Source organism: Ammodytes marinus (genome assembly GCF_949987685.1).
Source record: "Ammodytes marinus genome assembly, chromosome: 10".
NCBI lineage: Eukaryota > Metazoa > Chordata > Actinopteri > Uranoscopiformes > Ammodytidae > Ammodytes > Ammodytes marinus.
Window position 1 is genome coordinate 28,531,179 of NC_137214.1, and position 15,712 is coordinate 28,546,890.

Sequence of the window (15,712 nt, forward strand, 5' to 3'; positions counted from 1 at the left end):
CTCTCTCTCTCTCTTTCCCTCTCTCTCTCTCTGTCTGTCTCTCTCTCTCCCTCTCTCTCTCCCTCTCTCTCTCTCTGTCTCTCTCTCTCCCTCTCCCTCTCTCACACTCTCTGTCTGTCTGTCTGTCTGTCTGTCTATCTCTCTGTCTCTGTCTCTCTCTCTATCTCTGTCTCTCTCTGTCTCTCTCTCTCTCTCTATCTCTGTCTGCCTCTCTCTCTCTCTCTCTCTCTCTCTCTCTCTCTCTCTCTCTCTCTCTCTCTCTCTCTCTCTCTCTCTCTCTCTCTCTCTCTCTCTCTCTCTCTCTCTCTCTCTCTCTCTCTCTCTCTCTCTCTCTCTCTCTCTCTCTCTCTCTCTCTCTCTCTCTCCCTCTCTCTCCAGATGCAGGTCGGGGGATCAGGGTCAATAAGACTCCTAGACATATGTCCCTCGAAGGACCAGCCTTTAAAGGTGTAGTCAGTGCATGGTAGCTACTGCCATCGGTGTATGACTGTGTGTATGAAAGGGTGAATGTGGTAAGAAATGTAAAGAGCTTTGGGGCTGAGAAAATCTGCTAAAAGCGCTATATAAGACAAGTATATTTACCATTTTACCATCAACCATTCTGGAGAACACTTCACTTTTTGTTCAAAATCAGTGAATATCTCTTCATGATTCGCTACCTGTCCCATGCTGTGTGTATACTAAAAAAACAGTGTTAATACTCAGCCTAGGCTCTGTAAACGGGTATGAAAACAATAGGGTATGCAAACAAAGGGGGCCCACCGTACCCAGCCACATGCCTGTTTATAGAGCCTAGGCTGTGTATTAACATCAGATTTTTTCAGCGCACACACAGTATGGACAGGTAGCGGATCGTGAGGAGATATTCACTGATTTCTGGACAACAAGCATTCTCCAGAATCGCTGACTACACCTTTAAATACTCAAACTTAAAGCCCAGTTATAGCTCTATATGATTTGATTTGATTTGATTGAAAAATAATGATGGTTCACAAAATAGAAAGCATCATTTGAGACATGAATGACAAATAATTGATAATTGTAACAACATGTTCGAAATATGTTTGTATACTCTAACCAGAATCGCTGACTACACCTTTAAATACTCACACTTAAAGCCCAGTTATAGCTTTCTATGTGTACTCTTACCTGTAGGTTTTTGACTTTCCCGTGGATGCTGTCCTGGGACGCCCCCAGAGCCTCGGTGGACGAGTCAGACACAAAGACAGAGTCGTGGGACAAAGCCTTGGTGCCCAGGCTGACCTTTGACCTGCAGAGAGACAGGAGATGAAATATATCAACACAGAATAAAGTGTTTGACAGAGTGTTTGCCTGTCTTTGTCTCATGTTGGTGTGATTATAACCTTGTGTATTGCTGTTCTTGTGAGACTGCCAACACATATTTCATTGTAGCAATTCAAATATAGACTTCCTTATGTCCTTATTTTAAAACTGTGTGATGATCAGAATAATGCTAAGAATTATTATGGAAAGTTAAAGTTGATGTAGGTGCTTTAAAAGTTGAGATTCGTGGTTCAGAATATTGAAAAAAAAAACTAATGTTGAGATAATGTCTGTTAAAGATGGTTGAATATGAGAAATATACAGATTCAAACAGACAAGGTTTAGTCATATAAAACACCTTTGTGTACAATTTGGATCTTTTACTTATACTAGTTTGAAAGAAGACATGTTATGGAAGCAAAATAGCCAAAAATCGCAAAATTGACCAGTGCTTGAAAAAAAAAACTATATTTTTGCCTGTAGTGTCTCGCCAAATACCATCAACCAAAAATAGAAACATGGTTAAAAAAATCAAAACAACAACAACAATGGCTTCCCTAGCACTGTAACAGGTTATATATCCTGTAACACGGACAAAAAAACTCCTAAATAGCCTTGGCAGGACATGGCACGGCTCAGAATAACAAAAGGATATTAGGATTGTCCACAGGAAGACCAATCCGCTCACACGTTTGGAATAACAGGAAGCCGGGACACCCAACAGGAGATGGATGCTAAAACACGAGCGTCCTTTTCCTTAGAAATAGAAATTAGGGGACGGAGATATCTGGAAACCCTTTTGGAAAGGTGCAAGTTGCTGCAAAGGGCTTTATACTGTAAATACATGTTGATTGATTGTTGATATGTGTCTGACAGGACAAAGGAAAGCCAAGAAATTAAGTAGAAACAAAGTACTTGTTTTTTTTACCGTCAGTAGTTATGTTTTGTACAATACGTGGTGGATGGATACAAATTTGAAGGGTTAAACTCGGAGTCACCGAACCACTGCTTGTTGTCAAATCACTTTTGAGATTAATTGTTAATACACAGTAAGTGGGAATGTTGCGAGCGAGCCACCATTGTTTACTGACCCTTTATTTACATAGCAGTTTACAGAGCCTAGGTTGTCTATTAACACTGGATTTTGACAACAAGCATTCTCCAGAATCACTGACTCCATCTTTGATAATGGCAATATATTACTCTACCAACCCACTGGAAATGATTTCATTCAATGGCCCGTAGTTGATTTATTTACCTTTAGAAGTCTTTTCTCCAGATTTGAGAGATACACCTACGTAATCAGTATCTTGTGCTTAAACTTCCACAATTTTTTCTTAATAGGGTAGAAATTCATCTAACCCTGAGTGTGTGTGTGTGTGACTGAGTGAGTGAGTGAGTGAGTGAGTGAGTGAGTGAGTGAGTGAGTGAGTGAGTGAGTGAGTGAGTGAGTGAGTGAGTGAGTGAGTGAGTGAGTGAGTGCGTGCGTGCGTGCGTGCGTGCGTGCGTGCGTACGTGTGTGTGTGATCTTACCCTGATCCCTTCTCTTTGTCTGATCTGGTGAGTGTGTTGTTCTCTGATGCTTTGGAGACATTGCCGCTGGATTGGCTGGCCTTAAGCCCCGCCTCCTCGCCCGGCACCGGCGGATCCTTTCTCTTCTTCCGCGTGAAAAACTTCCTAAACGTCTGGAACTTTGTCTTTTTCTTTCCTGTGAAGACAATTTAGAAAAAGGGGGATTTTTAAAGCTATAGTGCGTAACTTTTTGATGTAAATTAATGTTGGTTATATTAGAGAAGTCGCTAAATGAGTTGACACAAAGTTGATTAAGCCTATCAACTCCACAAAACTCTCTATATTTCTCAGTATGGCAGCGTTTACAAACTGGTGTCCCCCCACACCCCACCCCCCCTGACACTGGTGCAGGAGCTCAGAAATATTCCAAGAAGAGCCCAAGAAATGTTTCAGTTGTTGATTCTAATGCTAAGAAAAAACCTGGACGTACAGCAGAAGGAATACAAATCCATGCACAGTCACTGAAGGCTTTACCTCATGTAGATGCATATTCAGTGTTGTTGTAATTACTCAGAATTCCTCATGGGGGCAACAGAGGTTACGCAATATAGCTTTAAACCCGTCCTCATGCCTTGCCCCTGACAGCACTAGAGTGAGTCATTACGACCAACCGTCATGTTTTAATAAGAAAATTACACACACACCATCTCTACACTTAGCCCCTCATGTGAACTTAAGTTTGAGCAATTATAGGTGCACACACACACACACACACACACACACACACACACACACACACACACACACACACACACACACACACACACACACACACACACACACACACACACACACACACACACACACACACACACACACACACACACACAGTCTTGTGCTTGTAAACCTGGCCTCCCGGTGAGTCCACCTCCATTAGCACCGCAGTGGAAAAACTCAACAGCTCTTTTATAACTTCCTTAAACAGCTACACACGGCTTTCACTGCTTTCAGTCAGAGAGGCGCTCGACCAGGACTTCAAATGCCTAACGGTGTTTCTCTCTGTCCCAAATTCAACAGGGCTGTATTCATGTCAAATACTCAATATCGTAATATATATATGTATGTATGTATGTATGTATGTATGTATATATATGTATTTCTATTTCTATTTTAATTATACAATCAAAGCCACGTTCAGACCAGAGTTGAATGATGAAGTGATTTCAAATTACAAAGTGATTTAGGATATACATTTACATTGACTCCTGACTACGAGTATGGAAGAGTTTATTAGACTTTAATATCTGTGAAAGCAAAACAGTTTTGTAAAAGCACAGAAGACAATTGACAAGTGTGTATCATGATTCACACGTATTTCACTATCCACAAACCTGTAATTTTTGACTTGCAAATATGTAGAACTTACTCTGAAAATACAAAGTCATATTTACGCATTTACGGATCTGTTTCTGCTTGTGAAAAGGGGTTTGCATATTTGTGGATTGCCTCCTGTGAGTTTGTGAGCCACATTACATTTTTACATAATTTTGTCCAACTTCTACCACCGAGATCTGTAGAACAAGCGTTACAAATGTGAAGTGCAATAATTTGTATGTGTGTAATTGTGTTTTGTAAAGTTATATCCACACAAAGAAAAAGCGATTTGCAAATATGTAGAATTTAGTCTGTAAATGTGTATTTTAATTTTGCATAATTTTTTAATTTTTTTTTAATGCAAATAGTTTCACCACAAAAAAAGACATGTCAACTCTTATTTACACATTTACAGAACCATTTCTACATGTGAAACTGGCTCTGCGCATTTGTGGATCGCTTCCTGTGCGCTCACGGAATATTGTCCCATTCGTGCCGCAGGGATCTGCAAAACGCCACCTGTAAAATGAGACCTGTATTTTGAATTCTGTACTTTAGGTGCAGTTAGACAGGTCCACCAGCAGATGGCGCACTCGCGGCGCAGCCTTTATCTATCGGCGAACCACATGGTCCCCTTGACCAATCAAAAGAGCTTGTTTAGGGGCGGCCACCTCATTGGTTCATTTGGAGGCCTGTCACACGAACAGAGGAGGGAAAAAAAGCTGTCCACAGCTCAAGCTCATTCTCGAGTTCGTCGGACATTGTTCCTCGTGAATGAGCAGGAAAGCAGCTGGCTGCAGACTAGCGGAGCTGAGTATCGGTGATAAGAGAGGTATGTTGTTATGCTGACCCACCATTATACTATCATACAGTAGTTTGTGCGCTGGTCACCTGCGAGGGTAATCAGCATTTCTTGCTAGGCTATTTAGCGAGCTAGCTGACATGTTACACACTAAGCATGATTATTTGAGTTTGTCGCCATCATTTTTAGCACACAGACATGCCGCGACCCGCGACAGGCAAAGCTTCTCCCTTTCATATAATATTTCAATTGTAATACAACAATATGCCAACTAATTAGATGGTCATTTAAATGCAGGCTATACATGTGTGGGGCATACCTCTAAAAAAAATTAACGTTTTACTCTTAGTAATATGTGTGTTGGTCACCTCCTGTGTATCTAGTAAATGGTGTTACAGGGTTAAAGTGATAGTATTGTGAGCTTGGTGTAGTTAAAGAATTGCAGTAACATTGCCAAAGTATTGTGATCAGATGAGTTTCATAATTATGCACTTCAGGGGAGATTGCCATTATAAGAATTTAGCATGGTAAAACATGATTAGCATCACCTTGTTTATTTTTATATTATCCATAGTTTACAACGTAACACATGCTGTCAAAGAAAGGTACTACAAGCCTCCCCCTGACTGTTATGGTGCTTTCAGCTAGACCTGATTTAAAATAAAATAATGCTAAGAATACCAAGAGCCAGTAGAAGTGTAATGAGATTGTTATTAAAACATGTATATTCGTGTCACATGATTGTGTAACCTATAAGGTTACTGTCATTCTTGTAACATATGGTATTTTTCCTCCTTTAGGAAATGCTGCTGAATCATTGACTGACTGCACTACGGACCAGCAAAGCTGTCACCATGGTGCACCTGTGGACCTAGACCATCTCCAGTTTATACTGTTACGGGACCAAACCAACTTCAGATCCCACATGCAAATCATTGGTTATGTGAAGGGTCATCTCTCTCATATCCCGGTTAAAATTACCCTATAGATATCACACTCAAGGACTAAAGGCAGTGCATTAACCCAATGCTCATTACTTGGTTACCCATGTACATTTTGCATTAGTCCATTGTATACAAGTTGGAAAATTACAGAAATAAAATAAACAAGTGAATGTATTTGAGCATATGGTTTCATGTTTTGCATGTTGATGAAGTGGGATGTTCCACTTGCTTCCACTCATGTCAGCCCTGGGAATCTCCCAGCCAATCCAGAATTTGACCATTTTAAAGCTTGTGGAAGTGCAAACGACTAAAGGACTGTACTAACAATTACCAAAGAACTGGAAACGGAGATAATTGAGTAACTGCATGCTTGACACAGACACATACGGCTAGTTTGAAAATGGTTAAGTGGTGAAAATATTGTATTTATACTGTACACATTTTATTTGTTTTAGGGGGTAATTGTTTTTTGCTGCTTGCCCTGTTCACAGGCGTTACATTGCTATGCTCGGGCACTCCTGCCTGCTTGTACAAACTGTGTGATGTCGACCACAATCTACTGCAGCTAAAACACAATGACTATGGATAACCAAATTCTGCAAATAATCTGAACTGAATCCAAACACTGTATCCTGAGGATGTATGTTTATTTGACACGTTTCTTTACTTTTTATGCATCGCTATGGACCCATTTGTGAATCTGAAATAAATTATGGATATCCCTTGAATGGCCACATAGTGTGTTGCTGTGAGTTCACTTTGTCCATGGGCCAGACCAGAAATCGGTACAATCTTGGTGCACCTCTCGAATATGTATTGATGCGATATACCTTTTATATTTTAAGCTTTATGGTGGTTTTCCCCTCTTACAGCAAAAGTAAGAGCTAGTCATTGAAGGTGAGACACTGCAGGGGAATAGGATATGTTATATTTGTAGATATCATCTTGAAACTTTTCCAGTTGATTACTAGCATTAAAACAATTCGTTTTTGTGTTACCATTTGTTCAGAAATGCTTTATAAATATTCTATTCTGACTGCAGAGATGCTAATTCACGGAAAGGGGTGCATAAACGGCAACTAGTGAGCTCTTGTAAAGCTGTTGGGAAAGTCCTAAGCCCTCAATTAATTAACATGCTGAAAATTGCTTTTAATTTAAAGGCTCTATCCATCCTGGTTTTATCCAACATCTATATTTTGGTTTGATTTTGCTTTTGCAAATGTTCACAAAATAAGTCACTGTATCCTGAGGATGGATGTTTATTTGACATGTTTCTTTACTTTTTGGCATTGCTATGGACCTATTTGTGAATCTGAAATAAAGAATGATTGGTAGGGTGAGTTGCCCTAATGTGGGACACTTTTTGCAATTTCAATTTATGTACGATATTAACATATGAAGCCAATATATTTGACCCATACGTGATACCATTCTGAAATCCCCAAGATGTTGGCTAATTAAAAGAGAAGAAAAAATTCAGATATCATACTCAGAGAAGTGATGGCACGTATATTAGTGGTCCATGTGCAAAATTGCTCAAGAAAAGGTGTTTGCTTTAATCTGGGACAGTGTGTCGCTCTAATCTGGGACAGTCTGTATTATGCAGAAAAAAACAATATCCCCTTAACTAATTCAAATCAAACGTATCTGCTAACACTCATGGTCTTAGGTACATTACTCAGGTTTGATGGTTTCAATTTGAACAATACTTTTCTTGCACTGGCTTCATGTCCCAACTCTGCGCTTTGCCATTATAGCCTGACCTGTAATACATTGCATTGAGTTAACATAGGACATGAGAAAATTACTATTTCCTAGGCACAGGGTTTAGTTAATTTCTATTTGCTTCAGGGATGCTTTCTTTATAAGAGTATTAGACCTGTAAACCTTGAATAAAATTCATATTGCACATTTGATTTTCCTGCATGTGTATTTCCCCAATTTAAATGACTGTCCCAGATTAGGCAAATCATGCTGTCCCACTCTTGGAAACACCTTTCCGAATGTGGGACAGCTACAGATTGATTGAAGATGAAAAACAACTTAAAACATTTTCCCAATATCATTGCATACTTTCATGGCAACATTGTTTTGTTAATGAAAAATGTATAGCCTTAGCATTGAGTTCCTCTCAAACCATGTCACTGTCCTTTGTCTGGACTTCACATGGTTTACTTCCTTTTTGACTCCCTTATCTTTAAAATCAAAATTGTAAATTCATGTGATTTCAATTCAATTATTTCAGATTCACAAATAGGTCCATAGCAATGCCAAAAAGTAAAGAAACATGTCAAATAAACATCCATCCTCAGGATACAGTGACTTATTTTGTGAACATTTGCAAAAGCAAAATCAAACCAAAATATAGATGTTGGATAAAACCAGGATGGATAGAGCCTTTAAATTAAAAGCAATTTTCAGCATGTTAATTAATTGAGGGCTTAGGACTTTCCCAACAGCTTTACAAGAGCTCACTAGTTGCCCTTTATGCACCCCTTTCCGTGAATTAGCATCTCTGCAGTCAGAATAGAATATTTATAAAGCATTTCTGAACAAATGGTAACACAAAAACGAATTGTTTTAATGCTAGTAATCAACTGGAAAAGTTTCAAGATGATATCTACAAATATAACATATCCTATTCCCCTGCAGTGTCTCACCTTCAATGACTAGCTCTTACTTTTGCTGTAAGAGGGGAAAACCACCATAAAGCTTAAAATATAAAAGGTATATCGCATCAATACATATTCGAGAGGTGCACCAAGATTGTACCGATTTCTGGTCTGGCCCATGGACAAAGTGAACTCACAGCAACACACTATGTGGCCATTCAAGGGATATCCATAATTTATTTCAGATTCACAAATGGGTCCATAGCGATGCATAAAAAGTAAAGAAACATGTCAAATAAACATACATCCTCAGGATACAGTGTTTGGATTCAGTTCAGATTATTTGCAGAATTTGGTTATCCATAGTCATTGTGTTTTAGCTGCAGTAGATTGTGGTCGACATCACACAGTTTGTACAAGCAGGCAGGAGTGCCCGAGCATAGCAATGTAACGCCTGTGAACAGGGCAAGCAGCAAAAAACAATTACCCCCTAAAACAAATAAAATGTGTACAGTATAAATACAATATTTTCACCACTTAACCATTTTCAAACTAGCCGTATGTGTCTGTGTCAAGCATGCAGTTACTCAATTATCTCCGTTTCCAGTTCTTTGGTAATTGTTAGTACAGTCCTTTAGTCGTTTGCACTTCCACAAGCTTTAAAATGGTCAAATTCTGGATTGGCTGGGAGATTCCCAGGGCTGACATGAGTGGAAGCAAGTGGAACATCCCACTTCATCAACATGCAAAACATGAAACCATATGCTCAAATACATTCACTTGTTTATTTTATTTCTGTAATTTTCCAACTTGTATACAATGGACTAATGCAAAATGTACATGGGTAACCAAGTAATGAGCATTGGGTTAATGCACTGCCTTTAGTCCTTGAGTGTGATATCTATAGGGTAATTTTAACCGGGATATGAGAGAGATGACCCTTCACATAACCAATGATTTGCATGTGGGATCTGAAGTTGGTTTGGTCCCGTAACAGTATAAACTGGAGATGGTCTAGGTCCACAGGTGCACCATGGTGACAGCTTTGCTGGTCCGTAGTGCAGTCAGTCAATGATTCAGCAGCATTTCCTAAAGGAGGAAAAATACCATATGTTACAAGAATGACAGTAACCTTATAGGTTACACAATCATGTGACACGAATATACATGTTTTAATAACAATCTCATTACACTTCTACTGGCTCTTGGTATTCTTAGCATTATTTTATTTTAAATCAGGTCTAGCTGAAAGCACCATAACAGTCAGGGGGAGGCTTGTAGTACCTTTCTTTGACAGCATGTGTTACGTTGTAAACTATGGATAATATAAAAATAAACAAGGTGATGCTAATCATGTTTTACCATGCTAAATTCTTATAATGGCAATCTCCCCTGAAGTGCATAATTATGAAACTCATCTGATCACAATACTTTGGCAATGTTACTGCAATTCTTTAACTACACCAAGCTCACAATACTATCACTTTAACCCTGTAACACCAGTTACTAGATACACAGGAGGTGACCAACACACATATTACTAAGAGTAAAACGTTAATTTTTTTTAGAGGTATGCCCCACACATGTATAGCCTGCATTTAAATGACCATCTAATTAGTTGGCATATTGTTGTATTACAATTGAAATACTAGAACTGCAAGCAGTTTTTACCGGGGGCCAAGCCTCCGACGCAACTCGTCGTCAAGCGCCGTGCCTGCCGCTCACTTCGCGGAATCCGTGGAGGTAATGTTTTTGACCGTGGGATGTTCGGTGCGGGAGTTGTATAGGTATCGCTGTTTACGGATGAATTTCGCGAAAGTGCCACGGTGGAACGATGCAGCTCAATTCACAGAACAAGTGGATGTCAAGTTTTTTAATGTGCGATGTGTGGTTGGCGAGTTATGAGCAAAAGCAGATTGTCAGCCTTGACAAAATGGCCGCCGGAGCTAATTGCACAATGCAATGTCAATGGACATGCTAACATTCCCGCCTTTTTTCTTTGATGGAAAAAAAAAAATCTAATTTTATTAAAAAGTCCCTTAAACATTACTATTTCGTGGCCATATTTTTCATATAGACTCGTGTATGCCCCTTGATGGTTTACCGTGAGTTTTAAGAAAATTCCTCAGGCCAATTAGGAGATATAAAATTTCCTAATTTATGGCGCCCCCTTATGGCAAAATTCTCCAAATATTTTATTGAACGCAATTAAGGGTAGCCCCAACATATGTCTAAAATTTGGAATTGATCCGACTTATGATTTTGGATTTATGAATTTTTTCGTAAAACGTAGCTAATCAACAAATATTTAAAACGCTATTGTTTCGTTATCCATGGTCGGATCAAAATTCTTTCGAATAACTTTTTTCCGTGTGGGTCGGTAGATGTTCTGTGCAAACTTTGGTGTCAATTGTCCAAAAATTGTGGGAGGAGTCACGAAAAATATGTTTTTCAGTTTTCGCGATTTTGCGAAAAATCTATAATATCGCAAATGGGCGTGGCCTATGCCAAATGATGCAGCTGACTCCAGTGAATATGTGGATATAAAGTTTTTGACTGTGGGACGTTCGGTGTGGGAGTTATAGCCCCAAACGCGTTTTCTTTGGTGTAGCGCCACCTAGTGGCCGGCATGTCTGAATTTTTTTGTAAGCCGAGAGGCCGGGGGTCTGAAATAGTCATGCAAGTGGCATGTCCCAACCCTTTACGGTTTGGGCTGCAGCACCACTTTTACTCGGAGAAAAATAAAAATAACTAGAACTGCAAGCAGTTTTTAACGGGGGCCAAGCCTCCGACGCAACTCGCCGTCAACCGCCGCGCCGGCCGCTCACTCCGCAGAATCTGCGGATGTAAAGTTTTTGACCGTGGGATGTTCGGTGCGGGAGATGTATAGGTATCGCTGTTTACGGATGAATTTCGCGAAAGTGCCACGGTGGAACGATGCAGCTCAATTCACAGAACAAGTGGATGTCAAGTTTTTTAATGTGCGATGTGTGGTTGGCGAGTTATGAGCAAAAGTAGATTGTCAGCCTTGACAAAATGGCCGCCGGAGCTAATTGCACAATGTAATGTCAATGGACATGCTAACATTCCCGCCTTTTTTCTTTGACGGAAAAAAAAAAATCTAATTTTATTAAAAAGTCCCTTAAACATTACTATTTCTTGGCCATATTTTTTCTATAGACTCGTGTTTGCCCCTTGATGGTTTACCGTGAGTTTTAAGAAAATTCGTCTGGCCAATTAGGAGATATAAAATTTCCTAATTTATGGCGCCCCCTTATGGCGAAATTCTCCGAATTTTTTATTGAACGCAATTAAGGGTAGCCCCAACATATGTCTAAAATTTGGACTTGATCCGACTTATGATTTTGGATTTATTAATTTTTTCGTAAAACGTAGCTAATCAACAAATATTTAAAACGCTACCGTTTCGTTATCCATGGTCGGATCACAATTCTTTTGAATGATTTCTTTCCGTGTGGGTCGGTAGATGTTCTGTGCAAAGTCTGGTGTCAATTGTCCAAAAATTGTGGGAGGAGTAACGAAAAGTCAGTTTTACAGTTTTCGCGATTTTGCGAAAAATCTATAATATCGCAAATGGGCGTGGCCTATGCCAAATGATGCAGCTGACTCCAGTGCATATGTGGATATAAAGTTTTTGACTGTGGGACGTTCGGTGTGGGAGTTATGACCCCAAACGCGTTTTCCTTCATTGTAGCGCCACCTAGTGGCCGGCATGTCTGAATTTTATTGTAGGCCGGGAGGCCGGGGGTCTGAACTAGTCATGCAAGTGGCATGTTCCAACCCTTTACGGTTTGGGCTGCAGCACCACTTTTACTCGGAGAAAAATAAAAATAACTAGAACTGCAAGCAGTTTTGACCGGGGGCCAAGCCTCCGACGCGACTCGTCGTCAACCGCCGCGCCGGCCGCTCACTCCGCAGAATCTGCGGATGTAAAGTTTTTGACCGTGGGATGTTCGGTGCGGGAGTTGTATAGGTATCGCTGTTTACGGATGAATTTCGCGAAAGTGCCACGGTGGAACGATGCAGCTCAATTCACAGAACAAGTGGATGTCAAGTTTTTTAATGTGCGATGTTTGGTTGGCGAGTTATGAGCAAAAGCAGATTAAAATGGCTGCCGGAGCTAATTGCACAATGTAATGTCAATGGACATGCTAACATTCCCGCCTTTTTTCTTTGACGGAATTTTTTTTTAAACATTTTATTAAAAAGTCCCTTACACATTAATATTTCTTGGCCATATTTTTTATATAGACTCGTGTATGCCCCATGATGATTTCCCGTGAGTTTTAAGAAAATTCCTCTGGCCAATTAGGAGATATAAAATTTCCTAATTTATGGCGCCCCCTTATGGCGAAAATGTCCAATTTTTTTATTGAACGCAATTAAGGGTAGCCCCAACATATGTCTAAAATTTGGACTTGATCCGACTTATGATTTCGGATTTATGAATTTCTACGTAAAACGTAGCTAATCAACAAATATTTAAAACGCTACCGTTTCGTTATCAATAGTCGGATCAAAATTCTTTCAAAAAAATCTTTTCCGTGTGGGTCGGTAGATGTTCTGTGCAAAGTCTGGTGTCAATTGTCCAAAAATTGTGGGAGGAGTAGCGAAAAGTCAGTTTTGCAGTTTTCGCCATTTTGCGAAAAATCTGTAATATCGCAAATGGGCGTGGCCTATGCCAAATGATGCAGCTGACTCCAGTGCATCTGTGGATATAAAGTTTTTGACTGTGGGACGTTCGGTGTGGGAGTTATGACCCCAAACGCGTTTTCCTTCGTTGTAGCGCCACCTAGTGGCCGGCATGTCTGAATTTCTTTGTATGCTGAGATTTCACGGACCTGGATCTAGTCATGCAATTGGCATGTCTGCACCCTTTACGGTTTGGGCTGTGGACGCAGTTCTAGCGGCGACAAATAATAATAATAATAATAATAATAATAATAATCGCCACAAAAACAATAGGGTTCCCTGCCCCGCAGGGCTTGGGAACCGCGTTGCTGTGCAAAACGCGGTCCCAGCTCCTGCTCGGGCTTGGCCCCCTAATAATAATAACTAGAACTGCAAGCAGTTTTGACCGGGGGCCAAGCCTCCGACGCAACTCGTCGTCAACCGCCGCGCCGGCCGCTCACTTCACAGAATCTGTGGATGTAAAGTTTTTGACTCTGGGATGGTCGGTTGGGGAGTAATGAGCAAAAAGAAATAGCATAGAAATAGGCTATAGTGGATGAGGAGATATATACTTTTTGTGTTTTTGGCGCCCCCTTATGGCGAAATTTTCCGATTTATTTATTGAACGCAATTAAGGGTAGCACCAACATATGTCTAAAATGTGGACTTGATCCAATGTATAGTTTTGGATTTATGAATATGTTCGTACAAGGAAGTAACAGTTAGCTAATTTTCAAATATTCAAAGCGCTACCGTTTCGTCATCGAAGGTCGTATCAAAATTCTTTTGAATGATTTTTTTCCGTGTGGGTTGGTAGATGTTCTGTGAAAAGTTTGGTGTCAATTGTCCAAAAATTGTGGGAGGAGTAGCGAAAAATCAGTTTTGCAGTTTTCGCGATTTTGCGAAAAATCTATATATACGGAAATGGGCGTGGCCTATGCCAAAAGATGCAGCTGACTCCAGTGAATCTGTGCATATAAAGTTTTTGACTGTGGGATGTTCGGTGTGGGAGCTATGACGTTTTCCGTGATATAGCGCCACCTAGTGGCCGGCATGTCTGATTTTTTTTGTCTGCGTAGTCCGGACGGACCTGGATCTAGTCATGCAATTGGCATGTCTGCACCCTTTACGGTTTGGGCTGTGCACACAGTTTTAGGGGGGTAAGTATAACTAGAACTGCAAGCAGTTTTTACCGGGGGCCAAGCCTCCGACGCGACTCGTCGTCAAGCGCCGTACCTGCCGCTCACTCCGCAGAACCTGTGGATGTAAAGTTTTTGACCGTGGGATGTTCGGTGCGGGAGTTGTATAGGTATCGCTGTTTACGGATGAATTTTGCGAAACTGCCACGGTGGAACGATGCAGCTCAATTCACAGAACAAGTGCATGTCAAGTTTTTTAATGTGCGATGTGTGGTTGGCGAGTTATGAGCAAAAGTAGATTGTCAGCCTTGACAAAATGGCCGCCGGAGCTAATTGCACAATGTAATGTCAATGGACATGCTAACATTCCCGCCTTTTTTCTTTGACGGAAAAAAAAAATCTAATTTTATTAAAAAGTCCCTTAAACATTAATATTTCTTGGCCATATTTTTCATATAGACTCGTGTATGCCCCTTGATGGTTTCCCGTGAGTTTTAAGAAAATTCCTCTGGCCAATTAGGAGATATAAAATTTCCTAATTTATGGCGCCCCCTTATGGCGAAAATTTCCAATTTTTTTATTGAACGCAATTAAGGGTAGCCCCAACATATCTCTAAAATTTGGACTTGATCCGACTTATGATTTTGGATTTATGAATTTTTTCGTAAAACGTAGCTAATCAAGAAATATTTAAAACGCTACCGTTTCGTTATCGATGGTCGGATCAAAATGCTTTAGCAAGATTTCTTTCCGTGTGGGTTGGTAGATGTTCTGTGCAAACTTTGGTGTCAATTGTCCAAAAATTGTGGGAGGAGTAGCAAAAAATAGGTTTTTCAGTTTTCGCGATTTTGCGAAAAATCTATAATATCGCAAATGGGCGTGGCCTATGCCAAATGATGCAGCTGACTCCAGTGCATATGTGGATATAAAGTTTTTGACTGTGGGACGTTCGGTGTGGGAGTTATGACCCCAAACGCGTTTTCTTTGGTGTAGCGCCACCTAGTGGCCGGCATGTCTGAATTTTGTTGTATGCGTAGTCCGGACGGACCTGGATCTAGTCATGCAATTCGCATGTCTGCACCCTTTACGGTTTGGGCTGTGCACGCAGTTTTAGGGAGGTACAAATAATAATAATAACAATCCTTACAAAAACAATAGGGTTCCCTGCCCCGCAGGGCTTGGGAACCGCGTTGCTGTGCAAAACGCGGTCCCAGCTCCTGCTCGGGCTTGGCCCCCTAATAATAATCGCCACAAAAACAATAGGGTTCCCTGCCCCGCAGGGCTTGGGAACCGCGTTGCTGTGCAAAACGCGGTCCCAGCCAGCTCGGGCTTGGCCCCCTAACTAGAACTGCA

General features: G+C 40.6%; 1 protein-coding gene across 4 annotated transcripts in view; it reads right to left on the reverse strand.

The window, feature by feature from the left end:
• LOC307257046 (uncharacterized protein) overlaps nucleotides 1–15,712 on the reverse strand; it is a 96,708-nt gene that overhangs the window by 21,265 nt on the left and 59,731 nt on the right. For all 4 annotated transcript variants that reach the window (XM_080036166.1, XM_080036165.1, XM_080036167.1 and 1 more), the window contains exons 3-4: nucleotides 2,818–2,992; nucleotides 1,150–1,270 (exon numbers count right to left, since the gene is read on the reverse strand). In XM_080036166.1, the coding sequence (XP_079892292.1) occupies nucleotides 1,150–1,270; nucleotides 2,818–2,992 (296 nt within the window). The remainder of the gene's footprint in view (nucleotides 1–1,149; nucleotides 1,271–2,817; nucleotides 2,993–15,712) is intronic.